Genomic DNA, 17,042 nt, shown 5'->3' on the forward strand with positions numbered 1-17,042 from the left:
TTAGTTTAGTTCATTAGTAGACCCATGCTATACTGGATTGTGTCCAATATTTCTACACACACACATGAATGGATGTTAAATTCTACCATTATTTAAGACAGTAATATTAACTGATATTATACACTCAGGAATTATAAAGGGTTGTAAATGACACTCGCTATAACGTTACACCAAATACAACAAAAGCAGTACATCAGATACATTGCCATGCAACATATTGAAGAGTCAAGTAACTAAATATATTTCCAACAATCAGATCAGATTTTTAAGGCTGTTCTGATAAATGAAGGCCGCAGTATTGCCCTCACTTAATTTGTGCTCCCTCAGCGACTGTGGACTTGTTGAAAGCATGTGAGCTGAAGAATTAGGACGCTCTCTAATTAGAGAGTATTTTTAGATGTCTGTATCTGCATCAACCATTAAAGCTACAGTACGGACACTATATTCTACTTTAACGTTCATACCCTGAACCCTGTTGAATACAGTTTTTTTTTATTGTTTAATCCAACTGAGCAGAAGGCATCTGTTTGCACACATGCACAAATGGCTTTTGTCCTCTGCAGTTCATACAGAGAACAATTGGATTTCTCACTGCATTTACAAAATAGTCACGGGTAAAAACAATCTAAGTAACACAGAACACAACAGTAACAATTCTCCTCTCAATTTAACGTATAGATTTAAGGTAGTCATAAACTGGGTCAGATTGTTAACCTTACAGTTATTTCTAGGGACCTTAAATTCTCTATGACCAACACTTCAAAGTGAGTTGCTGTGAAAAACTCTTTAATTTGTTCTTGTATGCCTGAACTAAAAAGGCTTAGCTGAATTTGAACATATATCAATTGAAGTTCAGCCTGTTGTGGCCGATAGCGTCCTGAGTGTTTGTATTAGTGTTGAATATATTTGCCCCAAATCAAAGTAACAGTAATATTTCACCTGGATACGATGCGAGTTGAAGGATGAAAAAGTTGTTCCGTGGGGGATGTGAATGTTTGTACTAAATTGAAAGGCAAAAAATCTAATTACTGAAATTGAACCAAAACCAGTCACGTGAACCTCATCACTAACTTCAGTAGAACTCATCTTCTGAGGATCTAGAATCTCCGTAAAACATTGTGTGCCAATCGCACATACTCACACACACACAGACACACAAACCTGCCCTCCACCCCAACCTCCACACTATCAGACCGTTTCATGTAGTGAAAGCAAATATTATTTCAGTTCCTTGTCTTTCCCAGTGCAGATCTGCATCACAGTTTGTGTGTAAACATTGCAGAGTTACAGCAGTGACCTTCTCGCAGTGGCCAGGCTCAACATTCAAGTGCCAGAGCGGCGCTGTGATGCTGCTGTAGCACAGCACCAACCGTCGCACATTGAATTCCATCGCACAGTCCCTTCTGTGAGCATAGAGGTAATCCTCTTTTCTCAAAGATGCAAATTTAGCAGATAGCAGACTTAGTACAGACGAGAGGCCAAATTTGGAAAATTGCCCCCCCAATGAATCCAAACATAGATAACGAAGATGTTTTGTTATCAGCAAGGACTCAGTGCATCTTTTCAGCACAATTAAATGAAAAAAATATACAAACTGGGAAAACAGACACAATAAATAAGAGCCAAAGGCTGACACAAAATAAATTACACACATTTATATTATAAGAGTTTGAGATTTGAGTTACTTACAGCTTCCTCTCAAATTTGCTCATAGTACTAGCATTTAGGCATTCAGTATACTCCATAATTTGCATTTAACATACTTCTTCATGGTAAAGAGAAAGAACTTCAAGATGGATTTCAGTTGTAACCCACTAATCTGTGTGTCACTTCAAATCCAATCAGCATGTTAATGCTGCCTGATCAATATCCATTCTTCAGACATTTACAGTTATTAGTGCACATGGACCTCCATCTCCACATATTCATGGTCATTAACAACATGTTTCCCATCGTGTGAAATAAAACAACACACATGAAGGATGCTGAAGTTTATAGCCTTGTTTATAAAGAGTAGGCAAATACAAGTAAAATCTTATAAGAAAACATATTTAGATATTTTCAAGACATCAAGAAAATAAAATCCACCACATTTGAAAAAAATAGATTTTTGGAGTAGCAGTTAATAACACAACTTTTAACAAATCATTAGAGTAGAAAAGGGAAAATCCTCTGACTTCAAGAACAGGTGTTTTTGTTTTGTTTTGGTGAATTGTTGTGTGTGAGCCCAAACGGGGATTACAGAATACGCTATAGCGTCCCAGTGGCGAGCTTCATACAGGAGTGCAGAATCTCAAAGCCATGAAGTTTTCGAACTTTCTCCACATGTCTGGAATGGAAGAAAGCAGCTTATTAAAACAAAAACAACAGTGACAATGTGTCCACTGGGGTGGCATTCAATGTTAACAGCAGTTGTGTGAATTTAAGAACACATCCTCAACACAGTCATGGCTGAGCTTTTTAGCCTGAAGGTACAGTAAAAGATGTTCCTTAAAACAAAGAGACATGTTTGTTGCAGCCTTCTTCCATTATTCAAGACAGTGCAACACAATTATACTTACAAAATCTGAATGGGGCTGCACTATATGGAAGATGGCCTACGGCAGCAAAACATCATTGTGCGGAAATAAAAGATGTTTACACTTGAATTTTACACTGCAGAATAAATAGAAACATAAAGTAAATTGCAGAAATACTGAATTTAAGCTAAGAGGGGCTATCATAAACCTGAAGCAAATGTAGACGTTTAGATTTTGTGTAATAATAACAACAGAAAACAGTCAGACCCCTTAATTTCTTTTATATTTTTTTTAATCATTAAATTAAATTGTTTTGGTAAATATATTAGAAGAACTGGAATGTGTGACTTATGTAAGACCGGAGACAAACAATGAGAATAAAACTGGTTGCAGTGGTCCGTAACACTTTTAAAAAATAGAATATGTTTCAAACATGCAAATTGAATGAGACAATGTTGCCTAACATATAGCATGGTTAGAGAGTTAGGGCCTGTTCACACTTGACTTCTTTTTTTAACTGCCATGTTTGTTTATTTTGATTTTATAATTTTATATATATACATATATATATATACACACACACTGATTTTGTTATGCCAATACAAATATATAGTATAGTCTATTTCAGGCCAACCTGGACCAGACGTCATACACTTGCCTAATGGGTGGCAAAGTCTTTTAACCAGAGCCATAACATTACATTGTCTCACTTCAGTGAGGCATTTAATCTCGTCTGTCAAGGCTCCTTCAGGCCAGTTTCTAGAATCTAATCAGCAGCATGTGGTTCATAGAGTGAGGTGAGAGGGCACCTGGGCTCAGATTGACACAGCTTCCCCAGAGCAATCGCTGCATTTTGCCGCACAGCTGTCCTCTTAGCGTCCCCTGCAGCGTGGCGCAGCAGCAGCAGCACAATATCTGTGCCCAGCAGGGTGCTGCCAATTCCCTCCAATCCGAGGCAGTGGGCCAAGCACAGGGCTGCATTTCCTGTCACAATCTCATCACAGCTGGAAGCCAGCAAATTGCGTAAAATAGAAAGTTCTGTATAGGATGAAAAAATAAAGAAATAAGCGAATAGGCAAGACATTTTTAAATGTATTAACAGAGCAACATGCAATGACATGAACGTCAACAGAAACAGTATGTACACAAACACACACACATACTTTGTTTGCATATTATGCCAACCATAAAATTGTATTCCCAAAATCCTGAGGGAGTTTTTTAAAGTAATATAGACATGTCAATTATTTCTCACTTTTATCTGATTTCACCAGCTCCTCCTGCGCCAACTGACTGGCCGCAGTGCACACTGCCAGAGTCTTAATGGCATACTTGGTGGCAGACTTCCCTGTTCCCTGCATGGCAGACACAGGAGTAACAATGACATTCGGAATTTTAAACTTTATAAACGTCTTGCATGTCTACCAATTTTTTTTTTTTGTCAGAAAACTGAACTTAGATTGAGTTATTAGAGGTAAACATAACTACAAATATTGTTAGAGATATTAATATGAGTTATGTACTCATAACATTAGCATTCCAATTCAAATACAAAATACTGTAAGTGTTGATGTGTTCAAAAATACTTGTGTACAGTTATGCACCTTCAACAGCAAGCGCAAGGTCGGTACAACACCCCCCTCAACAACATGCTGCACAGCCTGAGAGGACTGAGGGAGGACGGTGCTCAGGACGCCCGTGGCTCTCTGCGGGACGAGAGGAATGCTGTAATTAGAAGTTAACTGAAGAAATAGAAAAGTAGAGGAAGAAAGATGGATGGAAAAATCCAGCATATTGAGAGGATGGAAGTGGCTCAGGAGAAAACTGAAGAGGAAGAAAGTTAGCAGAAAGAAACCCAAAACAGTTCCTACTGCACACAAAGAGAATTGGACAAAAGGAAGAGAGAAAACTTTACAAAACATGAAATCAGGTTTTATGGAGTGTTTGCAGCAATAAAGGACAAAAAGTCTATTGTAAACTGGGGTGTCAGTTTCACCTAATTAACCTTTTAAAGACAAGTTGATGAAAAAGAAAACGAGAAGCATCAAAATATGAATTAGAGGTCCCACATGGGTGCAGCCTTTTATTTTTTGTAGGAGGGATCTGTCAAGTCACCCGTTATTATATATTATATTATATAGTGCATATTAAAAAACGTTTAATTAGCCTATAGAAGTGAAAAAATATCTATATTTAATTTAATTTATGTGGAAATTAGTCATCTTTGATAGTTATTTGTATGTCAAGGGCACGAATGACTAGAATAAGTAGAGATTAGCTATTTGATCAAAAGAAGGCAATACAGCTTTCAGTTTCAGTATCACAGCTGCAGCAGGTTGCCATTTCCACCAAATATGCTCGTATTAAATCACTGCACAATGCTTTTCCATTACCAAATGGAAGATAAGACCAAGATTGTTTTCTCAGGAGTTGGTAGACTACAAATGAGGGTCTAGCACAGCCTCCAAGCACAGCTCCAATGAGATGGTAATGTCGCTCGATAAAGGGACATTTTAACATCTTTCAGCATGGCTCAATTTTTTTTCTCAAGACACCCACACAGTGCATTGTGGGGCAGTGGAGTTTGTGCAGTGAACTACACTCACTCTCATACAAGTATTGCTAATGTAGAAATTAACTGGGCATCTGTGACCTTCACAAAACCCATTTTTTTGTGCTGAATGAACACGCTGCCTTTTGAATTTTACATTATACATAAGAATAGTATTAGTATGCAATTTTGAACAAAGCCCTTCTCTCAAGAAAGCTAATCCACTAAAGTTCAAACAAGAAATTACAGCAGCAATAATTGGAGCTTCGGGGCTTTGGTGGGAACTTGATAATGCTTTAAATATGTAAGAGAAATGAAGACAGGACAAGAAAAGAGAAGAGAAGAGAAAAACAAGCTTTTTTTAAAGGGTTAGGGTTAGGTAACATGAAAAGGTTCCAGTGATGCAATGAGAGAGCACTAAAACAGTAAGTAACGGGACCAATAGGTGGAGGGGTGGGACTTTGAGGGCATTGTATAGGCAGTGTGAAACTTTTAGCCATTAGCACAGACAACAGCACCTGGAGCCGACACATATGATCTTCTGAACATAGTGGATTGTGCTTAATACCTTTTAGAGCACATCGGCAGTGAGCGTCTAAGGCCCAGAAAAGGCCCCTTAGTCCTGACGTTTGGCTTACATTTTTCGACGAGTTACCTGGAACAACGCTTTTATGCTTTGTATTTATGTATATATGAACGTCTGGCAAACAAACAATGACAAAAAAAAGTTGTCATCAATTGTCTTCTAAACATTCTTGGTATTACATCCAATCATGAAAACCAAACAGGAGCTATGAAACAGAGGGGCAACACCATATATGAAGTGTTATGAACCCTGTTGAGTACTGTACTGTAGTAGCTAAAGTTTACTCACAGTTATCACTCGTCCATCCGTATCCCTCAGCAGGCCCAAGCAGCAGTTGCAGAGTGAAACAGCTTGATCCTGCAACAACAAGATGGACGTGTGGCTAAACCCATTTTCATGTATGTTTCACCTCTGAATGGGTGGCAGCGCACACCATGGTTCACACAATTACTCCCTCTTCCTCCCTTGTCCATTGGCTTTTGATATGTTTTATAATACAGAATATGTTAAACTAATACAGAGTTTATGTTCTGCCAAAACCTTTAATTCTGTCAAGGTGGCCCCCAAAGTGAATGACAATTCTCCACAGCAAAGGTAGTACACGGTAGTACACGGTTCCCACTATTGAGAGATACAAGTTACACACAACCAGGCCAAAGTGAAACTCTACCCAAGGCAAAATAATCATCATACATCACCGTACTTACCTCAATGATAGGAGATCTGATAGCTGAAAGGTTGATGATCAAACCAAGCATGGGGTAAATTACCTCTTTGAATTCACATGCACTGCACTGCCTCTGCAATGATAGAAAAACAGACCCTAGACTGAATAAAACAGTGAGTTCAAGAAAACATTCTCATAACATTCAAGACAGACTATATCTAAAATATCTCACTGTGCCATCCAGAATAGATCGTTATTTATTTATCCAGGTGATCGTATACTAATTCAACTCAATTCACAACTCATTGTATTTTTGAATGCAAAGAAACCAGAGTGTAATGATACTGACAATGCCGACCACAAAAGCCTTCCAGCATTCTGGATCATGAGCCAAATTGTGGCAGATGACGTCATCTCGAGCCAGACAGCCAATGACCGATATCGCCGATGCCAGGACAGGCCGATTGGACTTGCTGATATTTCTCTGACAAAAGGAAGAATAACAGTTGAGCACAGACACACATAAACACGCTTAAAATGCATATATGATGTTTGTATACATATCTTACCAGCAATGTTGTGAATGGCACGATGACAGAGTCTGTCAACACGTCCCTTAACTGAATGCCAAATCTGTAAGTATGACAATATTCTACTGTGTAAGTTTGACATGTATATGGATGTTTATGATGTACATGATTTAACTCAAAGCAAACACTCAAAAAGGTAATTCCGTGACGCTGTCATACAACTTAAGGACAGTAGTTTGTGTACTGGTATAATTCAGTTAGCACAACATACTGTCCAAAACAATAACAGTGTTCAAACAGTCCCCCCCTCCCCACTGTGTCAATGGCAGCAACTGTGGGCCTGTGATGCACTCAACTGCTTCAGCGCTAGCGATCCCCAAGAGAGGTGAGTGAGGAGTCAAGATGGCTGATAGAAGGTGTTATAAGAATGTGTGCTCTGCTGTAACCACGAAAGGTTTTTGAGCATGCAGCGGTAAGGCACCACAAATATTCTGGAGTTTTCTGCAGCGGAATGCGGGACTGGCAGTGAAAAGGCACAGAAGCGCAGTCACTCAGTCGAGGATGTGGAGCCTCACACAGTTACACACACGACAAAACACATGACCCCGCACTAGGCTTACAACAGATAAATAGGCTGTATGTTCACACACATACTGTAAAGAATTTGGAAGATTTTGAATTAGTAGGGAATTTGGAAGGGTTTTGTATTATTTTTTACCTTATTTGATTTCAAACATTGATCGTGTGGAGCTTTAACACTCAAGAGAAAACTCTTTGAGGATATAACACATTTTCGTTGAGAATCCTTTGAGCAATAGACTGGGGAAATGGATCTGCTCATTCCACTGCTTGACACCTCCACTTATTTCAGGCTGTGTTGGAGAGGCTGGAATGTCCTTTCATGTCTCGTTGGCTCGAGGAGCCAGAGATGAAAACAGGTTCAGAATGCCCTTTTGCCTTCAAGCGACTTCAACACTTGTGTAGCACATGTTGAATTATTAAAGATGCCACACTTTCCGTTTCATCAACTGACACGACGTGACGATGGATTTTAATGTAAATACACATGGGTATGATGTATGCGTCGATAATAGGTCTGTTGGGTCGTATTCTGAATTATGCAAATCTGAAAATAAATATTTTCTCGTCCAGAAATAGAATTGATAATTTCGTAGGGTGAGGGGAGAGCGACACTAGTGTTTGCATATCAGTAATACTTGTTTTCTGCAGCAAAATTTTCCAGAATGTTGACTGCTGCTTTGTGCTGCTGCTTTGGATTTGAGATGCACGCCATGAGGTTCTTCACTAACCTTTGGATCCAGATTAAGAATAGAAAGAGATAAAGAAAACGAGAGGGTACAGGAAGAGATAAGAGAAGGAGAAAGGGAATAAAAGATAAAACTATATCAGTACAATAGTAATAACAACAATTAGCAATAAAATAATTAATCCTTCCTAATTTTCTGAAAATCCAATTAGCTGCAGCTCAGATATTATCGGGCATGCATATGATAAGAAATCACTTAGGCCACTAAGTATGATTATAGAAACGTCCTACAGTAATGACACAAAACATTTCATGGTTCCTCTGCCCTGAAATCTCATTAAATGGACATGGAAATTAGACTGTCAATCACAAACATATGTCCAGAGGCTGACCACTGATTTCGTTAAGTAAAACAACAGGGGTGCGAGTGGGGGGAACAAAAAAGGTATTAAAAGTAAATGATTTGATTTATTAGCAGACATATTGAGCCTACCATCGCTGTCCACTTACTAAAGTGTATTTCTACTCCTGCTACTCTGATCGCTTTCATCAGCAGAACCTAAACAACAACCGAAGGGAACGTCTTACATCGGCACATCCAGGTTGTCAGCGGCCAAACGTCTTCCATGTGGCGCCTGTGAGTACACACATAGTAATGCCAGGCATTCTTTCTGCACGGCAACGTTCTCTGATGTCATCAATTGAACAATGGACTGTCTGGTGAGTGGGAATGTCATCAACAGTTTCTGGTTTTCATCTGGAAGAAAAGAAAAGGAAGGAAGGAAAACGTGGTATGTAAAGATTGAGTTTGCTGTAATGTTCCCAGAGAACAACAACCTATGGAATTAACAGGCACACACACAAAATGCAATTTGATGCAACATAGCGTGAGTGATTCAGAGTCAAATACAGGTTCGACAAAAGAGAAGTATTCAGTAGTGATTATTGTACGCAGTGCAGTGATACCAAAATAAAACAACGCATTTTATTAGTATTCCAATTCTTCATTCTTTTCCCTTCTCCTGCTTAATCAACGAGAGCAGAGGAGAGACATACCGTTTCCACAACAAACAGCCCTCCATAACTTTAGAGCCGACGCACACATCTCCTGGCTTTCTGGATCCTTTGTTTTCTGCAACAGACAACTGCAGGGGAAATGAAATGAAGTGGTATGAGCACAGTTCTCTTACAATTAACATAAAACAAATCAAATTGAAATGATATTGCCCAATACCGGTGAAAAATTAAGGAGTTTTAAATACATAACACCACCTGATTTCTCATTATAGGATCTATGAAATATTAATCTAGTTTTGCATTAATCCAGAGTAGTTTTGCCGTTTGGGCTCCACTGGAACAGCTGGAGTTAAAGACTTAACTCAAGGGCAATTCAGTGGTGGTAATGATGAATAATAGCAATAGCCCCCTGGATTCAGCCTGATGGTCTGGGGAATAAAACCAATCGACATCCCCCTCGTCTAACCTATAGGCCACCAACTGGCCTTCACGATGCACCTTGAATTTTAACTTTAGTGTTTGTCCAGACCCTTCTTTCTTTGACTCTTGATAGAAATGTTTTTGTACAGCATAGTGGCCACAATGCACCGGATTTCTTACCCAAGGCCAAATAATCGTGTCACACATCTCGATTTTCATTGAGATCATATTTTCACAGCAGCCACAGAGTGAGCGAGAGGGATAGAGAATAATCTCTCTAGTTTCGGCCCATCATTTTGTGTGTGTGCCCGTGTCTCTCGGCCCATCGGCCAAAGCTCCACTGAGACTGGCAGCTACCTCTCCCTCTGGTCTCCTTACCTTCTCACCGTGTCATTGCTGCTGATGACACTAAAGCCATTGTTCAGTCTAAAAAGGGTGCGGGCTGTACCTGTTAAAAGAGAACAGTAGATAGTGTAAGAAGACAGGAAACTACACACATGTTCTTTGGTTTAGCTCGACTTGTTTCCTGTTTCCTACAGTCAAGGACACAAGTGGAAAGAAAATATCATTTCAGAAGTAAGTTTTGCCCTTTTTTCATTTAATGGTACTTGAGACAGGAATTATATCATTTGACAGTGCATATGTATTCATCTAAATGATGCAAACAGTGATTGGCTAAGAAATGTTTGCTCTTCTGCAGTGGGCAAGTATTGAGATTATTGCAAATAGTAATACAAGTTGAGAAAAAATGACAGTTAGCATTAAACAACAAGGCAGGTTTTCTACAAGCTCCAAAGGATCAATTCCATCAGTTTTAGCTGTGTGGTAAAAGTGCCTGCAGATAAACGAGGCCTGTATCAGCTACAATGGGGAGCAGCGAGACCAAACTATTTATTCACCGCTTTCTTAACTAAAATATAACAAAATAAGTACTCCTGAGTGAGCCGTTAACCTTGATGTACCGCTATGGTTTTAAAATATACAAAAATATCAGCAGCTGACGGAGGAAGGGGTGAACAATCTGGTGGAGAGCAGCTGCTGCCCGTATACAATGGCACCACTTTTTATTCAGTACAGGACTTTTAAAAACAATTTAGTTTAGTTCTTAATTCATTCATAATTCTTGTTTGTAACTGGCTATAATAAGGTGCTATGCCTTAATCAGGGATGTTGCTGGAAAATAAAATATACAATATGTATAAGCTTTGATAACCCCGGGAATGCCTCAGGGACTCATGGTCCTCGGGCTAAACTGTCATAAATCTGGAAAGCCAATGGACACGCAGGAGCTGCACACTCTACATTTGACAGGGTTGAATGCAGGAAACGGCACTGTGTTTCTGGAATGTACACCTGCTATCACAGGTTGCTCTCAAGACACCCATCGTAATCCCCCCTCTTCGTTTGCTCAAAAACAGTAGGTACCTCCACTGCCCCTCACCAAGAGATGTTAAAATACCTTGAAGTTCAGTATTCAGTAGTTCTGCTAGCTCGAAAATGCCTTCCCAGCAGTTCAGCAACCCACTTACACCATCCTTTATACTCTGTGTAATTACACTAATCGAGAGTGTCAGAAATAGATCACAAATCAAATAAGCCAAACCACACCTTTTTTAATTGATTTTAGTGATTATGGAATAAAAATATCAATTTGGTTCAGCACAGCATTTTTTAGGCAGCTGTTAGTTTTCTAATATCTTATGTATACCTATGATCTGCTCAGTGGCCAATCACGCCATGGCAGCATTACTTTTTTTACTCTTTCAACGTGGCTTCATACTCTACATTGGAAAATGTGCTCACTGTGGCAGGTAAATGGCTTCCAGGCTGCCCCATGTTCCATGTCGAAGTGTCCCTGAGCAAGACACCTAACCCCTAATTGCTCCCCGGGCAAAAATGTGAAAAAAGCCATGGGTTTAAAGTGTAATGTAAGTCGCTTTGGATAAAAGCGTCTGCTAAATGACCTGTAATGTAATGTAATGTAAATGGAGCATTTCAGTTATGGAAAGCGTTAAGTCGTCCCTCTCTTCGATCATCATAGAACTAGACGTGAAACAATCACTTTTTGCATCCTGACTCGACTTGATCCAATGGCTCTCGGTTCTTAAATGAATATTTCAGCCCCCTTTGGGCCCCCCTTTATTTCAGAAAACTTTGTTTATCCTCCACGTGAATAAAGAACACAATAACAAAGCCAAGTGACGACGAACTAGTGTGAATGTTGTATGATAAATGGGACATCGATTTATAAACTCTGAAACAACTTGGGCAGTATTTAATTGTCTAAATGATGTTCATCAGGTCATATGCTAAATAACTCCCAAACATATACAAGTCATTTAGCGGACGCTTTTATCCAAAGCGACTTACATTACACTTTAAACCCATGGCTTTTCACATTTTGCCCAGGGAGCAATTAGGGGTTAGGTGTCTTGCGGTTCCCAGCACACCCGCTCTACTCCCTGCACCACGACGACATCTTCACTTAACCATAAGATTAAAAACAGTAGGCACTTTACTCGTACGGACATGAACCGCTGTGGAGTCATGCCAGAAAAACAATGTTTTCCTTTAAAGAATTCAAGTCATCATGGGGTGTGTAATCATTAAATACATTTTGGGGGTGTAAAGTGTTTCACTACCTACCTTAACCTTCAAGGCCTAAAAGGCTCATTCTTTTCCGACCATTTCAGCCACTAAACTATGACATTACAGCAGGTAGACCAGTGAAGCAAGTTACTGTTGAGTAAGGGTGGACTCACATATACAGTATGTGCAAAACGTCTCCCAAAAGAGCACTTACAGTCATTAACAGCTTGTGACAGACTCTCCAATGCTCCGCGGTAGTACAGAGGAATGTCGCCCGGCCTTGACAACTTCTCCAGCAGCTGCGGCACTCTTGTGTTATTCCCCTCTCCCTTGTCAAATTCTTGCCTTGCATTCATCTCCTGACTCTCTCTCCTCTCCTCTAAATCGACCTGGGTCAGGTATTCTGCATGGAGAAAACAAAAGTGAGAAATTAAGGTAAGAAAGAACGAGAGAGTTTTTCTTCAGCAGTAACTGGAATTTCTGTCAGTTTTTTTGTCACAGAAAAGAAAAAACTGAAAGTGTCATAATAGAACAAAATGAGATGATCACCGTACTTGCTCATTTCCATAAACATGCTCTACCTTAGGCATGCAGGCGGTTTCCCTAGGCCGTATTATAAGTATAAGGAATGTAATACTGCACCTGATATGAAAATAGCAAAGAGACTTCACAGCGGTGCACAGAGAAAGGCTATAAACAAACATTTAGTAGACCCAATATGTGGAGCTCTATTTGTTATCTTCTATGCCACTTGTTCTTTTTTACAGGGTTGTAGAGTCAGTCTCAGCCAACATGGTGTGAGAGACCGGGTGCACCTGCATTGATCGCGGGGCTGACTGAGACAAACAATCATTCACACAGAGTCATCAATTAATCTAATCCCCAGTGCATTTCTTAGGATCTGATGGAAGAAGCCAGAGCACCCGGAGACACAGGGAGAATATGAAAAAACGCTTGGTGGAATCGCACCCGGGACCTTCTCACCGTGAGGCAACAGTACTAACCAGCACACCACCGTGCCAACAAATTTGATTTTGGTTTGACTTAATGAATTGCCAATTAAGGCACTTATCACAAATGGAATATATTAAGGTCCAACATAACCTCCAGCATATTTCCTTTACCTTTCACCATCTTCTCCTTCTCAGGTTGAACTTCCACAATCTTTTTGAAGCAGTTTCTGGACTAAAAAAAGAGAATTTAATCAGTTATATTATAATTAATTTAAAATAATTGATTTAATCAATGGTTAGGTGATGTGTTTCATGGTGGAAATGGAAATAATTCTGATCACTCCTAAAAAATACATTATTTCAACATAATAATTTCGTATTAAGTAAACTATGATGACATATTTTCAATTATCAGATATCAATATTAAGTACAAAGCGTATGTATGAAACACCAATAAATAAAATTGATTTGATAGATTGCTGCGAGATATGGTCAGCTTGCATGTTTGCTATCTATTGCAGCCATTGGACTTTCATTATATGGTTATGTGTTTGCTATAGCTACACGAGATGCTGTCTGTAGAGCAATGTGTAAAAAATCAGTGATAAGAATGACAGTAATTATTCTTACCTCCTTATACTTCTGTAATGCCAGGTAGGCTTTCCCCATGTGTAGGTAAGCCTTCGTGCACCTCTCATTACACTGAGAGAGAGATAGGAAATGATCACACTCGCAGTAAGAGTAAGAAGTAAGTGTTCTAAACTTCAAAGGAACCCTCCACTCCTACAAATCACAGTGCAACTCCAAACAATTTACCAATTCTGGCGGAATTCAAAAACATAATTTTTTTTTATCTACTTCTATAAACACTATGGTCTGGCCACAAAACATGTCTGCACTGTAGATGACCTGTCTCCTGCATCCATCACTGTTTGGTGCACTGTAGGAGAGCACAGCAGACTTGTTACACACTCCAAACGTCTCTCCACCAAACAACATTCACAAAGATCCGTGCCTCTCATGACCCTGTGACGAATAAGGCTGAAACTGAATGAACTTATCTGCCAGCTTCGCCTTACCTTCAGGGCCCATTCACAGTCACTGATGGCCTCCTTGTACTTTCCCAGCTTGATGTGGGCCTGAGTAGATTTCAACATTTAAATGGGCAGTAAACACGACGACCATGCAAAATAGAGAATGTGATTAGTAGTGTAGCATGTCTCTTTCATTAATATCATATACTTTCAAGATGCCTGGTCTTGACTATAGATTTAATGAAAATAATCTTACTGAAAAACACTGTTTTGATTCTTTATTCTGTCATATTTACTTGTGGGGTTGAATTATAAAAAACAGTTGTGTTGATTTATTTGTTTTATTTTTATCCTCACATAAGTAGAAGGCATTCACGTTCTCTCTCTCTCTCTCTCTCTCTCTCTTGATCTAACAAAAAAAATGTTTTTTATCACCAGTTATCATAACCCAATAAAATATCTTTTCGGCCCCTTGCATGGTCAAAAACAGTTTGCTCCTTGCAACAACAACCACTTGTTTCTGGTGATCCTGCTGATTATTTTGACCGTGCGGTCTAATTGACAGCGGCCCTACGCCTCCAAGTGGTGGAAGGTTTCACAAAACAATACAATGACAAAATGGCTCTTACAATTTGAAAGATTGAGAAGAAAACTGATATTTACTAAGATATTTACTTGCGCTCGGTTGGTATACAATGGCTGCATGTCCCTCAGTTCAGCCAAGCCGTCACTGTAGTACTTCACTGCAGTTTCATAGTCTTCTTGAGCATAAGCTTCATTACCCTTGTCTTTGAATACTGCAGTGACACAAACGAGTCAACGTTTAGACGGATTCGTTGGTAGATCAACAGAACAGCAAGTGCAGCACATTCTTAAGCATCATTAAGGAACACGGAATAACACACCGGTAGCCTTTTTTGCTTTTGCCGACCTACTCGCTCTCCTGTCTTCAGCATCTCTCTCTATTATCTTCATGAAATTATCTGGTGAAAAAAAAAACGAATCAAAAAGGATGTATACACGTGAGACATATTGGGGAAAATAAAGGCAAAACAGGCATTTAGCTTCTCAGTCATCAATGTGTTGATGCCCCCCCCCCCCCCCCCCCCCCCTACAGCTGGCAACCATTTGTGTGACTTCTCCCACATAGTCTGAGTCAGCATAACAAGTCTAGCCCCTAAACATTTAAAGATGCTTTCAGAAAAACAAACCAACAAAAATACACCACTCGTGTCCAATCATTCACTTCCTCTGATCCATAGTAGACCCCTCAATAGTAACAGTTTGATAAGGGAGAGAATCCTCTGCAAACTAAAATGTGGGCCGCTGTATGGGAGTGGCTAACCACACATCTTGTACCACGTCTCTCTTCCCACTGTGACATATGGCCAGTCACAAACCTGCTAAACAGAGGCGGTTGAATATCTAATACTCTATAGTGAACAAAACAATCCGAACATCACCTAAAAAACGATAAAGATAAGGGAAAAGGTCATTTAATGCACGATATAGGAGATATACGTCTGCTTAAATTATGTAACAATTCAGTGGAAGCGGCAACCAAGTATTCTGCTCACCTGGACTTTCATTCTGCAGGTCCTGTAAAACAGGGGGGGGGAGGAATTAAAGAAAATGTTAGTACTGTGTATTGCCTTGTGCCTTTTTACATGTGCAAAAATGAAAAGGTAGACAACTCAACACAAGGTGGCAGGTTTGGCTGTGTGTGTTGTTTTGACCCACCGAGGCATTAGAGGCATGAACATAGTGAGGAGGACGAAGAGCAAGCAAAGGAGTCCAACTGTACTTGGGTGACTTTGTGTGTGTGTGTGTGTGTGTCTTTACCAAAGGAGGCGGAAGTGGAGGGTTTGTGTTGATTGTTGTCTTGTTGACTTTAGTGCTGCAGGGTTCCTCCAAGGCAGCGACATAGCAATCAGCTCTCTCTAGTGCTTTATGCTGGACATCGACTTCGGGGGACTTTAGATCCATCACCAGCTCACCTGAAAATAATGAATCATCCGTTTTCAGGATTAACTCATATATTCAACGCATACAGTGATCACTTATGTTGTGAAAATTAAGAAACCCATACTTTGATTATCAACATTGTTTATTTTAACCTGATTTTAATTTCTATATGAATGTATAACGTTAACTTAGATATATTGCAACCTTGGGTTACAAAAAAACATTATGGTACCTACGTTGTTATATAACGTTAAGTTAACATGCAATAAACAATAGTCCGTCCGAACCGTCCAAATAATTCTAGTGAGTTTGTAACGTTTTTTAAATTTGCCTTGGTTACTGCATGGGGAAACACTACTTCTTTGGTATAACGTTATGCCAACACATGAGCTGGAGTCCTTCATCTAAAGTTGAATGTTAAGATGGTTAAGCGGTTAGCAAACTTGTTGTAGCTTGATTCTGGCACCATGTAAGTTAATCCTATAGGTCAGCTAATTAGCAATTAGCGCTAAGTAGCGCTATGGTACTCACTTATTTCGTCCACAGTCTTCAAAAAAATCTCCAAGTCTTCAAGTTTATCCATCGTACTTTGACCTTTCAAGCCTGCTTTGATTATTATAACTAATTACGGTAGGTGAGAATTGGCTCTATTTAACGCTGAATGTAACTTCACAGTGACTGTCCCAAGGCTCCGCGTTGCGTTTCCATGGTGACGTGTTGCTTTCACAGCCACTCGTAAACCATAGTCGATTCTGGTAAAAGGAGAGCGGAAATTTAGGGGAGTTGTAACCCACGTTGTATGTGCAGAAAAACTGCTAACCAACCAAACGAAACTAAATATCGTTGTTGTTTATAAAAATGTGTAATTTACCGATTGTTACGTAGACTGTATTAAATGAATTGAAATATAGACCTTTATTTATCTTCCTGAAGGCACTTGAAG

At 39.5% G+C, this 17,042-nt stretch overlaps 1 protein-coding gene across 4 annotated transcripts; it reads right to left on the reverse strand.

Moving 5' to 3' along the window:
• Positions 1–1,986: 1,986 nt before the first annotated feature.
• ttc12 (tetratricopeptide repeat domain 12) lies at positions 1,987–16,830 on the reverse strand. Of its 4 annotated transcripts, XM_078098280.1 has the most exons (23): positions 16,631–16,830; positions 15,977–16,131; positions 15,712–15,733; positions 15,040–15,117; positions 14,810–14,931; positions 14,180–14,239; positions 13,731–13,802; positions 13,271–13,331; positions 12,361–12,549; positions 9,936–10,005; positions 9,177–9,265; positions 8,709–8,877; positions 8,071–8,163; positions 6,893–6,956; positions 6,673–6,807; positions 6,364–6,456; positions 6,197–6,277; positions 5,945–6,013; positions 4,124–4,225; positions 3,775–3,874; positions 3,329–3,557; positions 2,562–2,655; positions 1,987–2,329 (listed from the first exon to the last, which is right to left on the reverse strand). In XM_078098280.1, exons 1-22 carry the CDS (start codon positions 16,680–16,682, stop codon positions 2,598–2,600), a joined length of 2,163 nt encoding a protein of 720 aa, XP_077954406.1. In that variant the 5' UTR covers positions 16,683–16,830; the 3' UTR covers positions 1,987–2,329; positions 2,562–2,597. The 4 variants fall into 4 exon arrangements, with proteins under 4 accessions (XP_077954406.1, XP_040046268.2, XP_077954405.1 ...); XM_040190334.2 differs by lacking the exon at positions 6,197–6,277; XM_078098279.1 differs by lacking the exon at positions 2,562–2,655.
• Positions 16,831–17,042: the final 212 nt, after the last annotated feature.

The sequence above is a fragment of the Gasterosteus aculeatus genome, chromosome 1 (assembly GCF_964276395.1).
Source record: "Gasterosteus aculeatus chromosome 1, fGasAcu3.hap1.1, whole genome shotgun sequence".
Taxonomy (NCBI): domain Eukaryota; kingdom Metazoa; phylum Chordata; class Actinopteri; order Perciformes; family Gasterosteidae; genus Gasterosteus; species Gasterosteus aculeatus.